The sequence below is a fragment of the Chinchilla lanigera genome, unplaced genomic scaffold, assembly GCF_000276665.1.
Source record: "Chinchilla lanigera isolate Chin_1 unplaced genomic scaffold, ChiLan1.0 scaffold00155, whole genome shotgun sequence".
NCBI lineage: Eukaryota > Metazoa > Chordata > Mammalia > Rodentia > Chinchillidae > Chinchilla > Chinchilla lanigera.
In genome coordinates, this window is record NW_004955556.1 from 1,593,134 (window position 1) to 1,606,001 (window position 12,868).

At 38.9% G+C, this 12,868-nt stretch overlaps 1 protein-coding gene across 6 annotated transcripts in view; it reads right to left on the reverse strand.

The window, feature by feature from the left end:
- Positions 1 to 418: 418 nt before the first annotated feature.
- The window catches only part of Mapk8 (mitogen-activated protein kinase 8), a 111,992-nt gene continuing 99,542 nt past the window's right edge, over positions 419 to 12,868 (reverse strand). For all 6 annotated transcript variants that reach the window (XM_005412596.2, XM_005412595.2, XM_005412591.2 and 3 more), the window contains 2 exons: positions 8,624 to 8,701; positions 419 to 5,016 (listed from right to left, as the gene is read on the reverse strand). In XM_005412596.2, the coding sequence (XP_005412653.1) occupies positions 4,871 to 5,016; positions 8,624 to 8,701 (224 nt within the window). In that variant the 3' untranslated portion in view covers positions 419 to 4,870. The remainder of the gene's footprint in view (positions 5,017 to 8,623; positions 8,702 to 12,868) is intronic.

The following is a 12,868-nucleotide window of genomic DNA, read 5'->3' on the forward strand; positions in this document are numbered from 1 at the left end:
CGAGTGAGCCGGGGTACTCAGGGAGAAGCTGTGCCCTCTCTGCTCTCAGGGTGCAGAGGGCAGCCAGCTACACAGCTTGCAGAAAGTCATCACCCCAAGGCTGGGGGCCCCCACACTGCCCACCCCGAACAGGGTGACAGGCAGGGACACACAAACAGCTACAAATGCACTCCAAGATTACACCTCCTGCTTGTCTGGTAAGGACATTAAAACCCAGTTCCTAAAGTTTCTCCAGCAATTTCAAATGCCAGAAAGCAAATCAACCCCAAAACCAGAGTGATGACTGAGAGTCTCTACAATGTGTTAAACTCCCAATCTAAAACACCTACCCATATCCTATTCATACCCACTCACAGGAAATCCTAAATCACCAAGACAGACTCACCAGTTTTTTTTCCAATGAAAAAAACTAATTTCACAATTTTCATACCACTTTCTTTATTTAAAATATTATAACCAATTGACATACTAGATAACATTGTTTACATTCCAGTGGTGCATGTTGAATGACTAGGGCATGAATGATTAAAAACCACAACAATGATCTCAGCATTCCCTACAAAGTGCCCCATTTCGTTTTGTCTAGAGAGGAGAGGGAATGGCAGGTGGGGAAGGAGAGGGATGGAGAACGACATGGAGGGGAGGAAAAGCGAATGTCAATCATATTTAGGCTTCCAGGTTCAAAAACCTATTGAACAGGATAGACTGTAATGAGAAAATAGATGTCACAGTCCAGGTAGACAGCTACTTCAGCTTAACTTCATCATTCGGCTAAAAGATTAACAGCTTCTCAAAAATATACCAAATATTGGGCCTACAAAAGTAATTTATTTCTTCGTAAAATTTACTAAGATTTATTCCTTTTGTAAAATGTAAAGAATGGACTGATTTCACGAGCAGGTTTCTACTTACAAAAACAGACAGTAATAATGTCAACAAGCACATCTAACACAATTTTCCAAGATACACAGTGGAAGATTCTACATGTGTCTCTTACTGATGCAAGGTATATATTGTACATACTTACTGGTATTTTGTCAACATTGGCTATAAAGTATTCAACGCACATTTATAATTCACACTCAGTAAAGATCTAACAGTAAGGGCAACAGCTTACTTGGGAAAGCATAGAAAATTAGTGTGAGGTAGTTCAATAAAAACCTAGTTTAATTTTAAGTCATTGTGAGAATAGAACATTGTGCAAAGCTAATCCACAGGTAATATTTCTCAGAAGTTTCAGTAACACAGAGAATCTCAATCAGAAATGGCCAGAAGGTGTGATCTTACTACTCTCCTGAAAAGCACTTCTCTAAGAGCAGTCACGTTTTTATTATTATTTTTTGAGACAGGGTCTTGCTGGCTTTTAAGTATAGAGCCCAGGTTGGCCTTGAACTCAAAGCAATCCTCCTGCCTCAGCCTCCCAAGTGCTGGGATTACAGGCATGCACCACCATGCCCAGCCTACAGCAGTCACTTTGAAATTAATTAGGACTTTTGGTTTCCAATCTTACCCCAAACTATACATTTCCGCTTCAATGCCCTTTATCTCTTCATCTTTCTTGCTACTTATTAAGAACAGATGAGTTTCCTCTGATTCAGGAAGAAGCCGAGAGAGATCAGTAGAAACACGATGCACACTGAAATGCAACAGGCTGTGGAGTGGCTACGTCCAAAAGGGCTGCTAATGATGGAAAGTGGCGCTGGATTTCCTACTTACTGGTAAGAGAACTTCACTGGGGTCACGGGGCGTCATGCATCCACTCTACAGCTAACGTGCGACTAATGGACAACACTCACAAACAAACTACAACAGTACACTCGAAAAGAGACTGTTTTTACCCCACCATGTTGTGCAGGCCAGTGCCCAGGCAACACTGATCTCTAAGTCTTCCTTAGGGTGGCAGATACTGGCTGACAGTGCCAACCAAGGTGAGCTTGGGACCCAGGACACAGCTTTGTGTGCTCCTGCAGACTCCCTATAGGACACTGGTGTCCTCTATGCCTTCATCTTTTTGGACAACACAGAAACATTAGCTGGGAACAGAGCAACACAAAAGCTTATGAGAGACAGCTGCTTTGCATCCCATCAAGCATCTCTGCCCCAGCTATGGCTGCGCAGCAGTTTTCTCAAGAAGCTGTACTTCCCTCACAGGCTGATGTGAATGCGCTGTGCCTCCAACTGGGAAGAGCACACACTGGAGCAGTCTGCAGCTGAAGGTGGGGGACTTAACTGGTGTGGTTCAGCAAGCAACAGGAAAGAGCCCAGGCACTCCACCTCTGTGTACTATACAATCAAGTGATCCAGACAACACGACGTGTTCCGAGCAGGATAGAGAACTGTCATCAGGAAACAGGGAGGCTCAGGTCTCTTTCCTAACCAACAACATTGTATGTCCAATCTCAGTTAAAGTAACTTGCTGCCACTAAGACAATGGGTATATTAACTGAATGTATAGAACTAAAAAGCCAAAATCATAGAAAAAGTGGCTCAACACAAGTTATTTCCGGACATAAACACTTGTAATTAAAAAAATGTTTAAGATACTTTAAGACTCTAAACCAAAAAGTACCAATATATACTTAACTTAACAGATTTAGGTAAGAGGGGAAGCTGCATTTAGACAAAGTATTTTAAAAATCTAGGGCAAGCAACATTTAACAAACAGACTTTCCTTTTAGGATATAATCTGTTAGGTATTTTAATTTATAGAAGTACTAAGAGGACTTACTTTCTTCCAAAGAGTACTTAATTTCTTTGAATTAAACTGAGACATGGCAGTGGGCAAGTGGGAGCTGGCATTTACAGTCAACACACCTGATTTTCCTTGCCTAACTAAAACCTGTATCAGCAGAGATGGCTTATTAGCAACCAAATATAAAAATCTTCCGAAAGCATGTCAGCTGTTAAAGTGCAATAGTGACACAATCTATCCTAGAGAAAATAAAAGCTAATTCACTGTAAAACTAATATGAACTAAGAACACATTCATGCTAAAAGTTCTGCTGAAACCGAGTCCAATCCCATTCATAAAACTCAAGGGGTGTTATAGTCTCGACACTAATTTACCTAATAAAATTAATGCACCATGTTGTATGAATAGAAAAGGGATTGATACAAAGGCTGGGAGGCTAGAAATCACAACCTGAAACCATCAAAATCATACCTGCTATTTCAAAGTATACAAAAAAAGGCAAATGTATTTTAATCTTAAATATTGCACATTAACAATGACCTAAATACTTTACCCAAAAGGAATTTTGCGTTAAATATACAAATAAAATGCCAAGTGAACTTTCAGACATTTGTTGAGCTGCTCTTGCTCCTGCTGGCATAACTCCAGGGCTTTTCTGCCTAGAACCTCGCCGCTTCTGTCAGAATGCACTTCCCAGTTCACTACATGAAATCTCTTTTGTTCCAGATGTAACAAAAGGTGCCTGGGGCCACTACAATGTGTTTCAGAAATAATGAGACATCAATGACACTTTACTCAGGAAAAATTCAGTTACAGAGAAATAATTCTGCAGATATAAAATGTAAACAGTTAACACACACTTGTTAGGAGCAGCACCATTCTTACACTACTCAATGTCCACTTTGCATGTTATATTGGAAATCAGGTATAACAAATCAAAGATTCAGACTAAATAACCACCATTTATGCCTGCTCTGCTTGATGTGAATAAACAGTCCTTAGAAAATGATATCCTATATATGGCTGTGTGCTACTATTTTCAGATGAACGGTATATTGCTCATTTGATACGTCGCCTACGCAAATCTAAGTAGGCTCTGGAACCTCCTGACAGCTAATATGTGTAAATGATTATGTTATAGGTAGAATCAAATGGCCAGAGACACCATGAGAACTGGTGCTCAACTGAGTGACCTCCAAAGAATAGGAAACCAGAAAGGTCCACGGGCTGGAGGCTGCAGGAAAGGGGAAGACCAGACTCTAGACCACTGCTAAGAACTACAGCCTGAGATTAACTCAGTGTGTACAAAAACAGGCTCATAGCTAGTAAGTGAACCGTCTGTTTATTTGCATTGAAATGTATTATTCATGAAGTATCCTCTTGACTTTTATGTAATAATAAACTTTGAGCATGCCACAAATTTGCAAAATACACCATAGTCCGTGACTTGACTTTTGTTGGGTAGGGTGGGAGACTAAGAAGGTGGTGGTTGGTACACGCCCAGCATCTTCAAAGACACGCTCTGAGTTATTCTGCCGTTTAATGATGGGGTTCTGCCGAAATTCAGGTAGGATCACCTACCTACCAATTACTGTAACTAAACTAGGATTGGCAAGTAGCAAATATTGGAGGTCTCGACACGTTCATCATTTACAGTAGTTATTCCTGAATATAACTGGCTACAGGTTATTTTCCCTCATTCCTCTGGGGTTATTTCATTGATAAGCACATAACCCTGAAGGATAGCATCATGAACAAAACATCTGAAATAAACTCTAATAAAAAAACTATAAAAATCTTAAATAATTCATGATATAGGCAAGTCACCACATAATAGTTGCTTTGATAAACAAAATCTTACAAATTCAGTAAAAAAAAATCAGCAGCATAAGATAAAGCAAATATGCAAAAAATTTAAACCATGATAAAATAATTAGGTTTACATTATACAGTTAATTACAGCAAAAAATACAATACAGTTTTGTTGCTGTTGTAAAACACAACTTAGGTTTTAAATTACATCACTTAAAATTAAAAAAAATAAACTACTTTACTACAAAATGAATTCTACAGTTTTTGAAAAATCACTCAAAAATAAGACCACTGAATTGTTTTCAAAGTAGTTCTATCAATGACTAACCGACTCCCCACCCCTCCCGCCCCCCAAGGCCCAAGTAGTCATCTGCAGCAGCCCAGAGGCCCAGCTGATGCTTCTAGACTGCTGTCGGTATCCGAGGCCAAAGTCGGATCTGTGGACATCGAAGACACATCATTGACAGACGACGATGACGATGGGTGCTGAGAGCCATTGATCACTGCTGCACCTGTGCTATGAGAAACAAAACAGCAAATTAGTTGCAGAGGGTTGCAGGCCGAACTACCTGCACTGTTTTGTGTATTTCAGTGGTCAAAGTGAGTGTTCTCTTAAAAAGCTCACTAAAGACAACAGCAGTGATGGGGAAACAAACACGAACTTTGTTCTAAGCAAGCTGAGATGAGAATCTTGAACATGTCTAGACCCCTGGAGTCCTGTCCTTTCCACTAACTTCTTTTCTGAATTTAAAGCAAGAGCTTGAAGTCCTAGTCTCACTTGGAATAACTGGTCCACCAGCATGATCCATGACTAGGTGCCAGGGTATACATTGCACCTTCTTGGAGAGAGGCTTTCCCAGAACTTGGTGACTAAGAAAGTATACACCTACAGAAAATTACTTATAGTATCTTCTCATGAAAAAGGACAAGTTCAGACAACACTTCTGGTACATCTTTTTGTAAAGCAAAAGCCAACACAAAGAATAACATCATTTTCATTTGGAGGACAGAACTCAATTGCCCTGGTTTACGTGAGTTTATGTGACTTGCCAGGGTAACGCAAGTAGCCTATCTGGGAAAGGTCTACTTATTTTGAGCTTAAAAAATACCTAATAAACACAAATATGGATTTACTAAAAAAAAATAAATAAATAAAGAACAGGGGAAAAGTAGTACATAGCAATCATTTCCCAGATTGTAAAAAGTAATAGTAATACTTGACCTAGAGAGATAGCCCTTTAAGGTGCTGAGCTAGAAAGGATTGGGGAGTAGGAAAGTCTGACAATGTGGTGGGGACCTGTAAAAGGCAGCCTGCATACTATGGAAGGACCAGTGAACCAAACAATCAACTAAATAATGGCCATTACAAATTTGAATAATATAAGTCATACAAAAGTTCTCAAGAACACATTTATAGCATAAAAACATTGGTTATCCAACCAAACACTGAGCAGAATTTCTAAAGGTGAGGGTCAGGCATCCAATGCTCCCACAGCCAAACAGGCTGAAAATCACTGCTCCTTCATGCAGCATCTCCAGGTTGGAGACTGTCCCTTTTTCTGTCTAAGTACAGAACAAAAGACATAACTATGAAGGCCCTCTGCGAGCCTGTCTTCAGACGAAACTCAGAAACAGGCACACAGCCATGGCAAGAGGGAGGGAACTGGGAAGCAGAAAGGAATGGAACTGTAACGGACAGAGTGGATGCTGGGAGCTGAAGTGGGAAAGGAAAGTGCTGGTCACAAACTCACAACGATCCTCCTGCCTCAGCCTTCCAAGTACTGGGATTACAGGCATGTGCCCCCACACCTGGCTACACATGCTTTTTACATAGACCTCTACTTCAGGACCTGTTCACTTTATCCAAAATTTTTAATCTGATAAAAATTTATTTTTAATACATTATAATGAGTTAACTTTTTGATCTGAAAATCATCTAGGAAAAAGAAAAATAACTATTATCTTTAAACTTCAAAGCAATACAATAAATTCTTACACACATGAAAAATAATAGTGTGGAACATTTTTCATCTCAGGTATCTGGGTTATTTTCTCCTCGGGTGAGTCTTCCTATGCCTGACAGGTCAATTCATTTAACTGCCAAACCAAACCCAAGAAAGAAAGGTGATCCACCAGGAGAAATAACTGTCAGTTTTTAAAGTCAAATGGAGATGGTACTGCGGTTATTTGATTTATTTAACAGATTGTTCTTTCTAGTTCTATATGTAATCAAGAACTAAATATTTTTATAGTACTTTAACGAAAACTCTTCTTTGCAACCTAACAGAGAATCCAGAATGTCTATAAAACCTCAAGTTCTATCCATTGACTTATTTTGTACTATCTAGGATTCAAATTATTCACTTCCAAAGTAAGAAGAAATGCAACTACTCTATTGATGCCAGAGATCACTACATTTCCTTGAACAGGTGACATGCCTAGGATGTACGTACCATTCACTAGGATGGCATGGCAGAGTAGGAAATTGTTCCAGATCCCACCAGAGCCTCCATTGAAACAACTCACTTACACTACTGCTATGCAGCAGTACAAAGTTAATTAACTATATTACTAAACCACTTACAGTACGGCCTTTTGTTATAAATAAACTGTAGAGAAAAGACCATTTCCAAAAGATAACAGCTGTCAAAACCAATTTATATTTTCAACAGAACCTGTATTATAGGTTCAGATGATTCCATTCCTAATCAAGGATTTAAAATATAACACTCTAATAAAATATAACTGAAAATGCCAAAGGAGGCCACCAAAATTATTTAAACAAGTATGTTTTCAACAGGAAAAAATGGGCATGTAAAATTATAGTTAAGAAGCTCACCCATAAATAAAGTGCTAGATATGATGTGCATTTTTTTCTTAAAATGTAGATGTATTTTAGAGGAATAAAATGGCATAGTTTTGCTCAAAATCATAACCTATCTCCTGAAATCCTACTCAGCCTTCAAAGCTCTGCTCAAATTTAGCTTTTTCCATAAAACTGTTCTAACCTCTAGAGCAGTGATGGCGAGCCTTTTAGAGCTTTCAATAATACAAACAGCCCACTGCAGCACATGTGCCATAGGTTCCCACCACTGCTCTAGAGCCACAGACATGTCTGCTGCCGGCCAGAGGGAATCTGGAATGCCAGGGAAGCCATACACTACAAGGTTATTTTACTGGTTCTCCTAAATGACAGATAATCTTACACTACTACCTTTCCTGAACTTCAGTATTCTCATCTCTCAAATGTGCATAGCAATCCCTGCCTTGGGTTTGAGGAGGAAATGAAATAAAGTTCAAAACCACCAGTGTCTGTCATGTGGTCTGTCCTTGATATATACATGTCACCTGCCACTTCGCTTTTCCCCTCTATTCTTTGTACTTTTATAAGCCCCAAGATTAAATTAAGATGAGCTTATGATAAAAGAAAATGTTTCACTCTTGCAAAGTAGTTTTTTTCTCAGGGAATAATGGTTTTAATATCATTGCCACAAATCAAATATACCGAAATGAGAAAGATAGTAACTTGTACCATATGTACCAAATTTTGGAGCTGCAACTCTTACTGGTCCAAAGTAATAACCGCTAAAATCATAGAAAGGTAAGTACAGAAACTGCCAAAAAAAGTATACACACTTCAGCAATTTGCTGTACTAATAAATGCCTGAAAGCTAATGGCCACCACTTTGAGCACCTCTTACAATTATAGATGCTGAAGATAACATATTAATCTCATCATGTCTAAATAAATTTAGTATTAAAATATTTATATAAATTTTCCTTTTCCTGATGTATACTTACCTTTTTGCAGACTCTGTATATTGAATTTTGAGAAATTTCTTCCTTGAAGACAAGGCAACAGTGCCAGTGGAAAAAGGTTTTAAATTTCTATCCTTCAGTGGAATGTCAGCAAAAAAGATACACATTTTATGAGGTCAGTTACCAACACACTGCTGCCAAGTGTTAGGCCAATAATCAGTGCTTTCCTATTTGACCAACCAGACTATAACCTGAATAACAGTGGTAGTAAGCATGGAAAGCACGGCAGGTTTCAGGCCACTGAAGATCACAACACAAGAAGCAAACTGCAACCTCAACCACGCTTATATTGTAACCAACCTAAAGGAGAGGGCTGCCCCCGGATAACTCCATTCTTGGTTCTCTCTTCCAAGTCCATCACTTCCTTGTATATCAACTCTGAAAAAGAGATGGGCAAAATGAACTTTGCAAAGTCTGACAGCCAATCCTGCAAGACATGCTGAAGTCAAAACTTTTATTAAACATACTAAGTACTTCAGATACTGCCTTCCAGTGCATGGTAGTCCCTATGTGTCATTCATGGGTATTAATAACAATTCTTTGATCCTCAACCACAAATTATACTGAAAGAAAGTATGAAGTCAGTTTAGGGCCAGTGCTGGGCTCTAGAAGTTGAGGAAGCTTTTATCTGTTTATACTGCCAGAAACCTGCACTGTATGCACCACACTGCATCACATAGCATTGTGCACCACGGACACTTATTTCATCCTGTCTCAGCCAGGCCTGCATCTGTGGTTGTCTTGTTCACTTCCACTGCCTGAGCCCTAGCACACTGGAGATGCTCAACCAGGTATCTGCCACAAAGATTTAAATCAGAGCATGTAGAAGATTCTTGCATCAAAGCGGAATAGGAATAAAATTTGTGAAAGCAGGAGCATCAGGTAGCTATGTTCAAATCCACATTTACTAGTACAGTCCAGGACCACCTGATGACACTGCTAACATTCGGATTTTGTTCTCTGAGGCTTGAGGACCATGGTGGACCATGCTGAGGACAGCTCCAACTGCACAAAGAACAGTGCTGCCCCCAGCCGGGGTCTTTGAGTGTGGTGTGCCTTGTGATTCTCACATCACCCTCAGAATAACCTGCTGGTGAATGCTACCTCATTATTCATCATCTCTGGGTCATGGAGTCTTTTGAGAATTGTATAAAAGCAGTGAACTTTGAAAAAAATGTATGAACCAAAAGCATTGCTTAAATTTCAATAAGTCTACACAATTCTGGAAGTTTAACTTCTCACAAAGAATTCCTGATCACAGGGTCTGATAATATTTATGTTGGTCATAAGGTGAAAATGGATGGATATGTTTGAAGGAGCACAGTTTGCTTGCTATGGTAACCTTGGCCCTGGAAGAACAGAAACAGAAAGTTCAGCAGATAGAAGAGATGCTTTCTATTTTTTCAAGGAAACAAAAAAGGAGGATAAATATTCCATATAAGAGGATTTTTAAAAAAATCACTTTGTGAAAGGAGATGATGACACAAGAACCAAAGCTAACAGGAGTACCAACTAGGCAAACAATCTGTAGCTTTGGGCTTTGGCAGTACATTTTGCTTTTGGCAATGATATGAAGACTATGTGAAATACCATAAATGTCTACTGTAAACCAATGGGATATGAAACTGTCAGGTGAATATTTTAATACTACTCTAGTCCCAAGCTATAGCCCTTGCAGACCACGCAGTACATATGCAGATACACTAGGCTCTACCCAAGTCTTTCATTCTACTGAGCCCTATCAACCCTCGAGTCTCCCAAAGTCAACTGAGAAAATTAGTATCTGGTTATTCTTTTTTTTTTTTATCTTTTTCAGACAGCATCTTGCTCTATAGCTCAGGCTGGCTTTGAGCTCACTTTGTAGTCCAGGCTGGTCTTGAACTTGCAACAATCTTCCTGCCTTAACCTGCCAAGTGCCACCATGCCCAGCTTATCTGGTTATTTTTAAGAAAGAATCAAATTCATTTTTTGCCAAATCAATTTATCAGTGGGTTTGATTCCCTGTTCAGCTTTTATCTCCCAGTACTGAGAAACTCAGTTCTTCATAACAAGTTTTCTGCCTCCACTTTAAGGTGATATAAAACGGGGTAAGGTGTTTTGCTCAAAGTCATATAGCTAAAAAAGTGGTCCAAACACTAAATGACAAATAGGTCTAAAAGTTACTCAGCCAAGATGTCCCAAGAGATCTTAAAATATACCTATTTTAACATTTCCAACACTATTAATGCATTATTAATGTTCAGCTACATTCATAAAACAGGATAAAACTACTATATTAGATGTGCAAAGACTAAAAATTCAGCCCTTCTGCTGGTGAGGATGAAGGTCAACAGACACCCCTCTACAATACTGATGCAACTGGACTCTTCTAGAGACAGCATTAGGAGTAGCACATCTCCTGTAGCTGTTCTCACACCTGTGCTCTCACATGTGTGAACACCACAGAGCTGTCTGTAACAGCAACAGCTAGGCCCACCAGAAAAGCACTCCAAGAGGGATCTGGACACTGTGTGACACATGCACACAGGACAACACACGCCAGTGATTAAACCAAGTGAGGCAGCTATGTGGTCCAAGAGAGGCCATCTTCAAGGTACAGGACTGTATTGACACAGCAAATGTGAACAGTATACACAGTATGCAAGGACTTGTGGTTCCACAAACACAACTGTATACACAGCCTATGGAAAAATTGGAAAAAGCACTAATTTGGTCTGTTTCTAGGCTGGAAGACTTGGGAAATTAAGAAGTCAGGGAAAAGAGACCCACTTTACACTTTTGAAAAAGTTATCATTACTACCAAATATCAGCTATGTCTACTTTGGTGTTTGAGATGGTGCCCACTATGTTCCCTGAGGTGGGCTCAACCCCATGACCCTTTCACCTCAGTCTCCAAATTAATGATTACATGTGTGTGCCACTACAGTGGGCACAAATATTAATTATGAAAACAGTAAATATGCTGGATGTGGTGGCTCACAACTGTAATCCTAGCTGCTCAGGAAGCTGAAGGAAGAATATCAAAAGATGGAGGCCAATAGAAGAGATGAGATCAGAAATAATCTCTCAGGCAAAAAATGAAATGACAATAATAATGAAAGAACTGCTTAAAACGTCTGAAGAAGAAATATATAAGAAAATAGAAGAACAAAGTCAATGGACGGAAGTGTTAAATGAAAAATATAGAAAGGACTTCGAATGCACGAACCAGATTCAAAGAGACTTCCAGGAAAACAAAGCTTCCATTGAAAGCTGCCAAAAAAGCTTGAATGAAGCCAAAGATAGAATTTCAGACTTTGAAGACAGCATGGAAACTAGTGACCATGAAAGAAAGGATCTTGTAAAATCAACAAGGAGGCGGGAAAAAATCAATTCAACAGCTGCAAGATGAGGCAAACAGGAATAATGTATGACTAATAGGAGTCAATGAAACAGCAGGAGGCAACAAAAACAACATAAAAAGAATATCTGCAGAAATAATAGAAGAAAATTTCCCAAGTATGGAAACAGAACCTGATATACAGGTAAATGATGCATATAGAACTCCAACCGACCACAACCAAAATAAAACTATACCCAGACATGTAATAGTCAAGTTCCCAGATCTCCAGCAAAAGAACAGAATATTAAAAGCTACTAGAGAAAAGAAACAGATTACGTATAAAGGAAAGTCCATCAGAATCACGGCAGACTTCTCAGCACAAACCATCCAATCGAGAAGATATTGGAGCAAAGTACTACAGGTCCTGAGACAGAACAGCTTCCAACAAAGACTGATGTACCCTGCCAAACTATCCCTCAAATTCAACGGAGAAATAAAATATTTCCAAGACAAATAACAATTGAAGAACTTCAAGAGTGCCAAACCAGCATTACAAAGAGTACTAAAAGATATTCTAGACAGAGAAAAATCTGAACAAAATTTCAAGAACAACAGTAGAAAGGAAACGTCAAGAAGAGCAAGCAAGTAAACAGGTAGATAAAGTAGGCAACCAACGCAAGTAAATAACATGACAATGATAAATCAACACATGTTGGTTATAACTATAAATGTAAATGGCTTCAATTCTCCAGTCAAAAGAAACAGACTGGCAAGAGTGGATTAAAAAAAAAAAAAAATCCAATGATATGCTGTACATAGGAAACATATTTTACTCAAAAGAAAATCCACAGACTAGAAGTCAAAGGATGGAAAACAATCCTCTATGCAACAGGAACCCCGAAAAAAGCAGGTGTAGCTATTCTGTCTGCAAACAACATAAACTTCGAACCAACAACAATCAAACAAGACAAAGAAGGTCACTACATACTGGTCGGGAAAACTGAAAGAGGATGAGATAACAATCACAAACATGTATGCACCAAATATCGGAGCTCCAAATTATATAAGACAAATCTTAACAGGCATGAAAACCCATATAATTAATAACACTATCGTAATAGGGGAACTCAACACCCCAATGACACAAAGACATAGGTCAACTGGACAAAAAATCAGCAAGGAAATAACAGATCTGAACCAAAGCTGTGAACAAATGGACTTAG